This window comes from Notothenia rossii (assembly GCF_949606895.1).
Source record: "Notothenia rossii genome assembly, chromosome: 3".
NCBI classification, from domain to species: domain Eukaryota; kingdom Metazoa; phylum Chordata; class Actinopteri; order Perciformes; family Nototheniidae; genus Notothenia; species Notothenia rossii.
The window spans coordinates 36,134,273-36,145,635 of NC_136901.1; the positions used below are offsets into that span (position 1 = coordinate 36,134,273).

The 11,363-nt window shown below is 42.0% G+C and overlaps 1 protein-coding gene across 2 annotated transcripts in view; it reads right to left on the minus strand.

Annotated features, from left to right (window-relative positions):
- The window catches only part of pacs1 (phosphofurin acidic cluster sorting protein 1), a 49,619-nt gene that overhangs the window by 11,483 nt on the left and 26,773 nt on the right, over positions 1-11,363 (minus strand). For both annotated transcript variants that reach the window (XM_079668923.1, XM_079668922.1), the window contains exons 2-10: positions 10,860-10,947; positions 9,879-9,968; positions 8,774-8,899; positions 5,227-5,371; positions 5,054-5,145; positions 4,258-4,335; positions 2,116-2,175; positions 905-1,065; positions 168-261 (exon numbers count right to left, since the gene is read on the minus strand). In XM_079668923.1, the coding sequence (XP_079525049.1) occupies positions 168-261; positions 905-1,065; positions 2,116-2,175; positions 4,258-4,335; positions 5,054-5,145; positions 5,227-5,371; positions 8,774-8,899; positions 9,879-9,968; positions 10,860-10,947 (934 nt within the window). The remainder of the gene's footprint in view (positions 1-167; positions 262-904; positions 1,066-2,115; positions 2,176-4,257; positions 4,336-5,053; positions 5,146-5,226; positions 5,372-8,773; positions 8,900-9,878; positions 9,969-10,859; positions 10,948-11,363) is intronic.

An 11,363-nucleotide genomic window follows, 5' to 3' on the forward strand; every position in this document is an offset into this window, starting at 1 on the left:
AATCTAAATGAGGTCTTGTCTGAAATTGAACACCCTTTGGGAATAATAAAGATGAACTGCACTCAGCTCAATGGTTTAGGGTTTCTAGAGCGCCACATGAAAGCCCCACAGCTCACATAAGTTACATTCTTGCTGATGCGGCTGCTTCCTGGATCAGAGTTACTCACCGGGCTGAAAGTGTCTCGACCTAAACTGCCTTTGCTGTTCAGACTGCCGATCTCCGTCTGAGAGCTGGACTGAGACATTCCCTCGAAGAACGGCCTGAACACACAGACAGACAGAACATAAGAAAACAAATCTGTCTCTAGTATTGTGTCTTTCTTACAGCTTAGTTTGATATAGGGACATTACAGGTGATAATGATAACATTAAACAGAAATGGGACAAATCAGCAGTGTCTCATGAGAGTCTATTTATATTGGACCTTTTATTACACTACATTCAACACCATCAAATAGCGCTATTTTGAGTCATATTTTGAGGCTAAATGTGCGCTGGGATCAAAAGGAGGGAATACAAATAGATTTGAATGCTACTCTTTGACTCCGTTATTGATATCCTAAAAATACACCTTCCTTGAGTTCATGACAAAGTGTAGCAGATACTCTAACTTTGTCCCTCCCATCTTTACTTCATGAAACTTGACTTTTAAATCCTATGTTTTAAATAAATCATTCAACATGAGATTTGAGGTTTTGGTTGACATTCAGATGAAAACAAAAAGGCAACCAACCAACCAGATTGTGGTTCGAGATAACCTACAATAAACTTCAATACATGACGACGATGAGCAGTTTTCACCAACAGAGGGAGCCCTGAACAACAGAGAGTCCTATCAGTGTTTTGGATGCAGCATGTGTATATGTCTTTATATATGAGCCGTGTTGTAGGTGTGTGCAGCCACCTTAGTTTGGGTTTGGGCGTGCTGAGGATGCTGTCGGTCTCCTCCATCTCCGGCCCGCTGTCGCTGGGGTTGTACATCTCCAGACTGTCGTAGAGCTCGTCCAGGTCCTCCTCCACCTCCTGGATCTGCTCCCTCGACACGTGCTCCAGGCCGAAACCAACCTGGACGAGAAGCAGAGGAGATAAGTGACCGACGTTCATGTGTGAAAACATTTCCAACCAGCTCGGATTGGTTCTGTTAACGCAAACAGAAGCTATGAACAAACAACAACCTGTCAACAACCTGGTCCCCTGAGAGGTGATAATCCCTACTGAGGAGACATATGTTGTTCCCAACTGTGGTACCAAACACACACTCTTTCCTGTTGACATCAGAATGCACCCACATGGCTGAGATTTCAACGACAGCAACAAGTAAATGTGTATAGGGATATATTTTAAAAGTAGTAACACAGAAAAAAATCATAACATTTTATTTTTATAATCTCTATATAAGCAGAGCTCTTAATCAGAATCAAATACTGAGTTGCCTGAAATACAAAAAAATATATTCTTCTTAAAACAGAAATAATAAATACTAATGAGAAAGGTTCTTTTCACTACAATGACCAGTGCACTGCACATTGTCCCTTACATAAAACAGACATATACAGGTCTTTCTTGAATACTCGCTTCTGATTGGTCAATAACATAATTCTATGGTCTGTTATTTCTTAATAACAGACTGCTGGTATGAATAACAGGCCGTCACTATGGACGCAGTTCCATCTCGTAAAAAAGGGAGCGGTCTGATTGTTTCAGCAGAAGCAATGAAACAACAAAAACTATTTAAAACATTATTTTTTGTAAAATTATTAATTTCTTTAGCCTTGTAATTAGGCGGGTATTGTCGGTGAGGTGGTCCTTATTACAAAATAAGCCACTTCAGGGTGACCCAAGATGTATAAATATATGTTAATGGTAATTTAAGGATAAGAAAAACCAAAGAACACACACACACATTCTGATTGACTCCAGAGGCACATAAACACATTTCTGTTCTATTTTAATTCGACAGTGTTTACTGTTTGAGCCGACTCCCGGTTGTTGTGCCACATCCCTCCCACACACCTCGCTGCGTCTTCAAAGCCACAACATGTCGACTCCAGCAACAACCTCTGGAGCAAACACACACCCAAAGTGAAAGCGTGTGACAAAGCCGAAGCCGCCTACCTCATCAGTGACTTTAAACCTTTTCAGCAAGGCGACAAACTTCTGCTTAATGTTGGGTTGCTGCGGAGAGAGAAAGAAGACAATGTGAGATTGATGTTCATATTTCTGTGTGTGAGGGAGGGGAAAGATGTGCTATTCATGCTCGATGACTCACACGCACACGCACAGCAGCACTTAATGGATACACCGCCAGGACATATTTCTGCGTCTCACATAAAGTGTTACCTCTGCAGATGTTTCCGTGCATTTCATATTGTGTTATTAAACTGGAATATGAGAGGTTGTTCAGTCGACGCCTCCGAAGGCAGATGTTTGCCTGTTTAGTTATTGGACACGCTGAGTCATTTTGAAAGCAAGGTGGGAGCATTGATTAAAAGTGACTCAGCAGTTCAGGCTTTTTTTAATGCGCACTTGAGGTCAAAAACATTGAAAGAAACTTTATATCGACCGCATTTTTCTACAAAAGTCAAGGAGGTCTTCAGCCGTTTTAACTTTTATATTGTCGACTTTATTTTAACCTTGCAATATTTGATTACGTTGGGGCAAAGAAAACAAGTTGTTAGGACATTTGGCATTGCTGATATGAATAACGTGTTATCAGTTGCTTATTTACATATGCAGCAGCTATGGAGCGACATTAATATTCCTTTAGAGTTGTGTTTGTGTAATCCAATTTAGCTCTGCTTTTGGTCTCTACCTACCTCATATTTCACTCTTTGGCTGCTAAATGCTGCTTTGCGTTCATGACCCACTGTGTTTGTTTTTCTGGTACTGAGCAGGAAGTGTAAAGAGGTTTTTTAAAGTTTAAAGAAATAAGACGCCAATGTAAGTGATATTTAAAAGTAGAGTTGTGAGCCGGCCAGCTTAACAATGAGCTGTGAAACTACATATCTACACATCATCCGTTTTTGTTTTGATTAAAAATGGGTACAAATCTTATTTAAAGAGGCCCTATTATGCTTTTTTGGGCAGGGGTTCCCTTTCCTAGAGTGTTATATAGGTGTTTGTGCATATAACTGGTCTTTGGTGGACAGTATTCGGATGTGTGGAAACACATTCGTTACAACAATGATGCTCCTTGTGTGAAATCTGGATATTTTTGGTAGATAGAGATCATATCAGCTGTTGGCAAAGCTTCCATCAGCGACATTATTGGATGTCTGAGTGGCTGTAGAGAGTTGTTTTGTTTCTGGGGGTCGTGTCCTCAATTGCTGCTAAAAATGTAAGAGTGACGACCTCATGCTGGACTGTGGTTATGATAATCATTCTGTGTATATGAGTGTGTTTTCCAACCACAGTTCAGAGAAAATGGTCTGTTGTAATGGCTTTTGAGTGTGTCTAATGTGTGTGTGTTCGTGCCCTCAAGCAGAGCAGAAATTATGGTTATTATGTGTGTGTGTGTGTGTGTGTGTGTGTGTGTGTGTGTGTGTGTGTGTGTGTGTGTGTGTGTGTGTGTGTGTGTGTGTGTGTGTGTGTGTGTGTGTGTGTGTGTGTGTGTGTGTGTGTTATCCACAGGCGGTGGTGTTGGGGAGCAGCAGTGACAATCTCGCTGGGACTCCACAGGAGCGCTCCATTAATAACCTGCTGAGACAAATGGACACAAACACACACACACACACACACACACACACTACACAATTCACTGCTTTCCCCTGGTCAAATTGAAGGTCAATTGTAATGTTCAGAGTTTCCAACACGTCTGACTGTTATTCTGTGCTCCTGCTGATTGTTTGTGTAAATGTGTGTTTGAGAATGAGGCCATGCATTCCAATTATTGCGGGTGCTTGTGATGATTTGCTTCAACGTTTTCCTCCCAGAAAATTGGCCTAAACCACATGTATTGAAAGAGGGAGAGGGAGGAAATAGATTTTTGGAACAACAGAAAAGGGAGGAAGGGGGAGGCAGGGAGGAAGGGGGAGGCCGAGGAGGAGGAGAGGTTGAATAAGGTGATGCAAGAGGCAGATGAGGGCGAGGGTTTCACTCGAGTCGAATCAATTGACTTGAAAAGGCTTTTCAAACAGGTTTGCCACAAATTGCTTCGGAGACAAAACAAGCAGGACATATAGAAAACAGATGGATAAAGGGAGGGAGGGAGGGAGAAAGGGGGGAGGATTGATGAGGTGAGAGAGGTGTTTCTCTTACTCGGGTGATTGCGGCGTTTGAAGGGAGCTTGCGCCTCGGCTTCTTCTTCCTCACCTCGTCCTCTTCGTCAAATAGATACTGAGAGAGAGGGACAGTTATTACATTTTGGGTTTTAAAGGATAAGGGTTGCGATATCCTACATTTTTATTTCATTACTGTCCACAAATCCTATTAAAAAGACCCAAAGGCAACAATAATTTGATCCCACTAACAAGTAAAGTCTGGGAGCGTCCATTGTTGCACTTGCTGACAATGTATGTTACTGTAATCCATTCTGCAAACAGAGCACAGTCCGCCGGCTGCAGATAAGCACTCGTTTAAATGAAGAATATTAATCCACAGCTTAAAATAGTCCCCAAGAAAAAGCACTATCTACCCTCGTTGGAGTAGCAGTAGATAAAGACTTCAGTGCCCAGCTTTTTTGCACAGAACAGAATGTAATAAATGAGCCTTTTATAAAACATTTCAATATTTGTTGGTCTGCCATTTTTAAATAGGAACTACAGGGACAAATAATGTAATTATTTTGGCTATTGTTGGATCGGCAATGTTAAATTGCGCGACTGAGGGTTGGTATCATAGGCCCAATCAGTCAATTAGCAGGTTGTATACAAGCCAACTGTATTTTTAATTATCAGAACCACTTTCTTTTGAGGTAAAATTAAGAATTAATACCAAAGATTTTAGAGTTTTTATTACATTTCCCTCCAAAAAAGCTATTGTTGAGAATTGCATCTAACAAATTGAAGCACAGAAAATAAATGTAACGGCGTTATTTCCACGTTTCCAAACACACCTGTCCGTGGATGGGGTCGTCGCTGCCTTCCTGTTCTGACGAGTAGCTCTCTTCCTCTTCCTCGGAGTAGTTGTCGATGTCTGGAGAGCGATCTGCGGAGACAGAGGACGTTAGAGGAGACCGGAAGACAAACAGGGGAGGAGAGACAAGATTTGTTGAGGGGTCGTTCTCACCGGACATCTTTGCTTTGGGCCCCTCGTGGTCGATGGGCTGGCTGGACAGGGAGTAGACTCTGATCTCAGCGACGGGCACCGAGGCGTCCTTCAGCTGGCTGTGCAACCCCAGGACCTGAGCCCCCTCGCTGGGGTGCTGCATCACCTGCACAGAGAAGACAACACACTACACGTTAGCATTTTCCGGTTTCATCTAGATAGCCTTCAACTGAAAAATCACAAATTGATACAATGTTAATCCCATTCAACATTTCAACAATTAAAACAGGAAGCAGGAAGTTAAAAAGTCAAAATGGTGCTTCTTAGTCGACGTCTAAAACCAGCGAAAATCTATATTCAAAATCATGATATCACAGACATACTAGGTGGTAATTGTCTCATATTGTAATTTATTTTCATGTCTAACTCCACTAGAGTAAAAATGAAACATTGATTGAGCTACAATAAATTCTATGTCATTGATGGACATTGGTTTTCATCGTTTTCGATAAGGAAGAGAGAGGTTTATAAATGTCTTCTATATTATTTTTTATTTTTCTCCAACTTTGAAAGTGCCTTAGCTTTTATGTTACTTAAATGAGATGCAAATGAATGCCAACATATTCAAATGGAAACAACAAGATAATAACTGAAGGGAAAGAAAGTCAGATATTTAAACTTCTACCAGAAATATTTCAATTGCGGTTCTCTACACACAGCGGAGATAAACACAGGATGGGATTCAAACAGCATCAGAGGGAGAGGAGCAAGAAGAGGAAGAGAGACACACACGACATAAAGGCTCTGTAGACAGAGAGGAAGACAGGTTAGACAGCAGGAGAAGAAATGAGGACAGACGTGAAGAAGGTGTTGAGAAGAGAAAGATAAAGGAACATGGCTGCAGGAGATAAACAAACCAGCAGATGGGATTAACAAAACCAGGGAAAGTTGAACATGTGACGCATACAAAGTCCTTCCTCTGCAGCAAACAGCAGCATCACGTCTCCTGCCTCTGTGTGTATGTGTGTGTGTGTGTGTGTGTGTGTGTGTGTGTGTGTGTGTGTGTGTGTGTGTGTGTGTGTGTGTGTGTGTGTGTGTGTGTATGTGTGTGTGTGTGTACTTGTGGGGACCTAAATCTGTTTACACAGTCACGTGTGGGGACTCGCCTCCCTTGTGGGGACATAATGGAGTGTGTGTTGTGTATATAACTGAGTGACACCCAGCCTCTGTCAGCAGTCTGGTCACACTCGCTGAGTTAATGAAGTCTGAGCGGCTTATTATGGAGACAGCCTGAGCCACACATTACAGAGACATTACTGCTGAGGTTCAGCTAACCTGCTTCAACGCTAATGCTAGCTCTAAAAAAGCTTCCTAGCTGCACAGTTTAACACTTATTATACATCCATGATTTTAACCCAGTAAAAAGGCTTTTATGCAAATCTGAAAATCTGACAGGTGACCAAAACAAAATGGAAAATACATGTTTTATTATGATGAATTTAATTGTACATTTTCCAAACGGCAAGACTAAATTACCTGCAGGTTCATCTTTTAAACTTATAACGCATTATGCTTGAAACCATGCAGTGAATGCTCTCTAAAAGCATGCTTTTATAAGGTAGATAATCACATTACTGCTCAGCATTGTGTGTTTCAAGTGGAAGTAAAGGCAAAACAATATTTGTGCGAGCTGAAGTAGTGCAAATGCTAAGTAAATGGAAAAAAGTCAGAGATTACATGACGTTGCATAATCAAGAACAACATTCATAATATGTCTCCGTAAGCAGTTATTGATGTATTTTTGTGGAAAGGGAGCAGCGAATGTTGTTCTGGCTACTAAAGATTATGGGAAATTATTGCAAAGTAAAACAATGTTTATTTAAAAAAATCTTGGGCGAATTTAATATGATTTTTCACCATCATGAAACTCAGATTGTATAACTTTTTGAAGAAACATAGACCAAAATGATTCATTAAGAAATTGTACTTCATCAATTGATACTGGAAACCTGTAACCGGTTACAGACTGACAACAGAGTGAATTATGGGAAATGAAGGCAAATTCAGTGTGAAATTTTTCTGTGAGTTTTACTTCTGTTTTTATTTTGACAAACCTATACCTCGTACAAGTTTGAGTTTATAGTAAAAGTATTGCTACAGTAGTTTAGAAGTTTTCTTCACACTCCCTGCTGTCAATGAAAACGAGATTTCTTCGTGACTTCTGATAGAACTGAAAACCTGAGTGAGTCCCCTATAGCTTTTTATTTGTCTGACCCGCTCCGAGCTCGGGGCAGAGTTCAGGCTTTTACTGCGCCTGTGAAGGAAATGAGTTTGAACCCATCATGCGTACGAGTCGGCGTTCGTGTCCTTTGCCCTCTCCAAAGCACAACCTGTCTGCTGGAATAGCTTCATGAATAAAAAGTGACTGTTGTTTTGTATGCAGAGGCAGCAGCAGGCCAAAGGCTGGAGCCACATACTGTGCTGGAAATAAAAATACTTTTCTTAAAGTTTTGAGTTCACAAGATCTATTCTCTGATCCATGTACTCGCTTCCTATTGGGTGAATCTGGGTTAATTTGCTCTTGATAAAAGACTCCTCATTAAAATCTGTATTTATGTACTTTTCTGGTGTTTCACACTGTAAATAATCCTGACCTTCAACGAAACATCCACATGTACAGACACACAGCATAAATCAGAAGCCGTCGAGGAAACGTTCTTGATGTGGGAGACTGAGAATCGCGAGGAGCTTTTTGGCAGACGAGGCCACAGACTTTGATTTATGGCGACATTTATGGCGTGCCGGAAAAAGAACGCAAGGCCAAAGATTGAAATCCGAGTTTTAGTTTAAAGTGCACTAGATGAAATTGAGTTTGGATGAAGGGTAAACGAAGGTTAAAGCTAAGTATGTGCTAATAAAAGTCCCTGAATGAGAGAAGATTCCTCTGGTTGATATCAGGTCAGAAATCACCGTGACGACGGTTAATGAGATCAGTTCAACGGAGATTGTACTGCAGCAGAAGGCAGAGGCTGCATGTTTAGGGAAATGAGGCTTTGACCGGTGTTTTGTTGGGTCAACAGCTCAGATCAGTTGGGACGAGAAGAGGACGATACTCCGCTGACTCGACAACTCGCAGCTTAACCTCCATCTGCTGCTGTGGAGCTGCTGAAGACACACTAAAATGCCACGATACGACATAATGTGCTCATTTTCAGCTGTATGTTGTGTCTCTATTGGGACATGTCTCCATGCTTTAATGTTCAAAAAGCTCTTTATTGTTCTAATACTGCCTGTGCTGCAGCTCCTCTTTCCACCCTCTGTCTGAAACCAGAGTCCAGTCTGCTCTGATTGGTTAGCTGGCTGGCTGTGTTGTGATTGGTCAACCGCTAACAGATGTCCCGCCCCTTAGCCTATCAGCCTATTTGATCATATTAAATGTTATAAATGCAAAAATGTGGGATACAAACTAAAGACAGAAAACATTTGAGAATCAAAGGAAAAACATTTAAATGTAGACACATCACAAATCACTTGTGCGATACATTAAGAACTGAGTGGGTGGTAGTACCTCGGCCATGTTGATGAGACCCAGAGCGAGGGTCTTGTAGCCCAGCATCGTTCGGTTCTTGTATCTCTTCCGTCTCTGCAGCATGATCTGAAGCTTGTTGGCGTCCCTCTTCAGGAAGTGTGGGTACTGCGGAGTACAAATACACACAAGTTCAGAGCCAGACTGATACAGCGATGACTTTGTTTCCCAGGTCGTGACAATCAGGCCGATTGGTTGCGTAAGACCTCGACACCCGCAGACCTGTCTCCGGCATGCTGAGGTGTCGAGCCACTTAGTCACATCCTCACTATGACATAACCCGTCATTAAGGATCTGCACTATAGAAAGGAACAAAAGCCACTTCTGAACCTATGTTCAAAGCCATTAAATCACTCCGCCGCTCCGTTTTAATAGGCTTCCTCTCCGCAGTGTAGGGAGTTGAATGTATAATGTCTGGCTCAGTGCGCGCGCTAAGATCCACAGAGAGAAACTCGCTGACCTTTCAGCAGCATTTAGACACATGGAAACTGGAGAGGATGATTTAGAGCAGAAGAAACTCTGCTGGGATTAGTCGTGCTCGGCCTGAATGCATGGCAGGATGTAAACGCTGTACGAGTGTTGATGCATGAACAGGTCTAATGTTTATTACATGTAGCAACAAGGAAAACATTGTTCATGAAATTGTAAGCAACAACTTGTATATGTGCAATTATTATTACATAACTGCTACTTATTTGATTAATCTCCGTTCCACCTTTAGCTGAGACAAGCTAGCATGAGCAGCTACGATCATGGGCCGGACACACACACACACACACACACACACACACACACACACACACACACACACACACACACACACACACACACACACACACACACACACACACACACACACACACACACACACACACACACACACACACACACACACACACACACACACACACACACACACACACACACACACACACACACACACACACACACACACACACACACACACACACACACACACACACACACACACACACACACACAGTATTGGCTGAGGAAATACAAGAACATTGTTTTTGTTCACTTTGACTGACAGGTGCCTGAGCCCCCTGCTCCTTAGTGTGTTTACCTGCAGGGAGAAGGTGAGCTGCAGGTCGGTCTCTGTCAGGCCTGCGCAGGACAGCAGGATCTCGTTGGAGCGCAGGATCCTCTTTGAGCCCTGAGGAGGCGACGAAAGGAGAAGAAAAAACACAAAAGAGAAATGTCATGGGAGCAGGGAACGATGGAAACATTACAATTAGCAAAACCCGGGTAACTCCAGCAGAGTCAAAACAATAAGCTAATCAACCACATGCAGGGCAGCGGAGCGTGGGAGGAAAGAGAGGAAAGTGACTGATAGGAAGGAAGATGCTGCAGCATGGAAAAAGAATTAAAACAGCTTAAAGTGTCTTAAGTGCCAGAAAGTGCAGATCACTTATTGGTTTGCTTAGATAGAAAACAAGATGGAGGTGGTGGAGAGTGAACCGAAGCCAAGGAACAGAAACTGGGAGTGGAACCACAGCCTTAAAGGGGGCCTTCAAATGTATGTACACAAAGACTACGAGAATCTGTTTTTAATATTGGACAAGATGGGGATGATGGCGAGCACACAAAGGGCGCAACGGAGCAGAACACACTATTTGGATGGAGAAAACAACTTAATCTTAAATATTCATTCTTAATGTATTTTTTTTATTTAACCAAAATATATCATACGAGAGTTATTTATTTTAGTTTGCTATCCTCTGCTGTCAAAAAGGTCTCACATTGTAAAAAATGGAATACTGTACCGGAAGCTTCCCTCTAGTATAAAAACACAAAATAATAGTAGACGACTGTGGGGAAGTTACAGAAAGAAAAAGTGTGTCCGGATCTAATAATCTAACTTGACAAAAAAAGAAACAACTCTTAAATTCAAATTCCTCATTAAGTTATATGTTTCGTTGTGATTGAAACTACTTCATTGTTGTGAGCTTTGGGTCTTCCATCATGAACCTCTTTCCCCTCACTGCTGCTGCCGAAAACAACGTTTGTTTATTTTATTGTCCGACTGTAGAGAGGACTCTCTTACCTGCAGCTTGACGGCGATGACCACAGAGGTGAGGTCTTTATCCAGCTCCTTCAGCATGATCAGCTTCTTCAGAGTCAGGTTGAACAGCCTGGAGACGAAACACAGAAAGACTCGGATCAGAAGGCATCGTGGATTGCTGGATTATTGTCTGTAAAGTATCATGGGAAAGCTAGTGGCAGGGTGTGGCTTTGTTCAAGGGAGAAATAACCCGTTACATTTGAAAGCAGATCCAGATTTATCACGAATGTCTCTTTAAGTGCCTTTCTAGTTTTGGGGGATTTCACTTTGATGGATGATTCATACAACGAGCTTGGCTGAGGAGTCACTACATCATTTCAAAAGCCTGTCAAATCACGAAAAGGAGAAATAAAGCAGCAGCAGCTTCGTCTTTCTCTCCAGTGAGCCATCGAATAAAGACAAATGAAAGGAAAAGGGACACTTGAAGAGGCCTTTAGTGCAGCTATGAGGTTGTTGTTTTTTTAGACTAGAACAATCTGTTAAGGC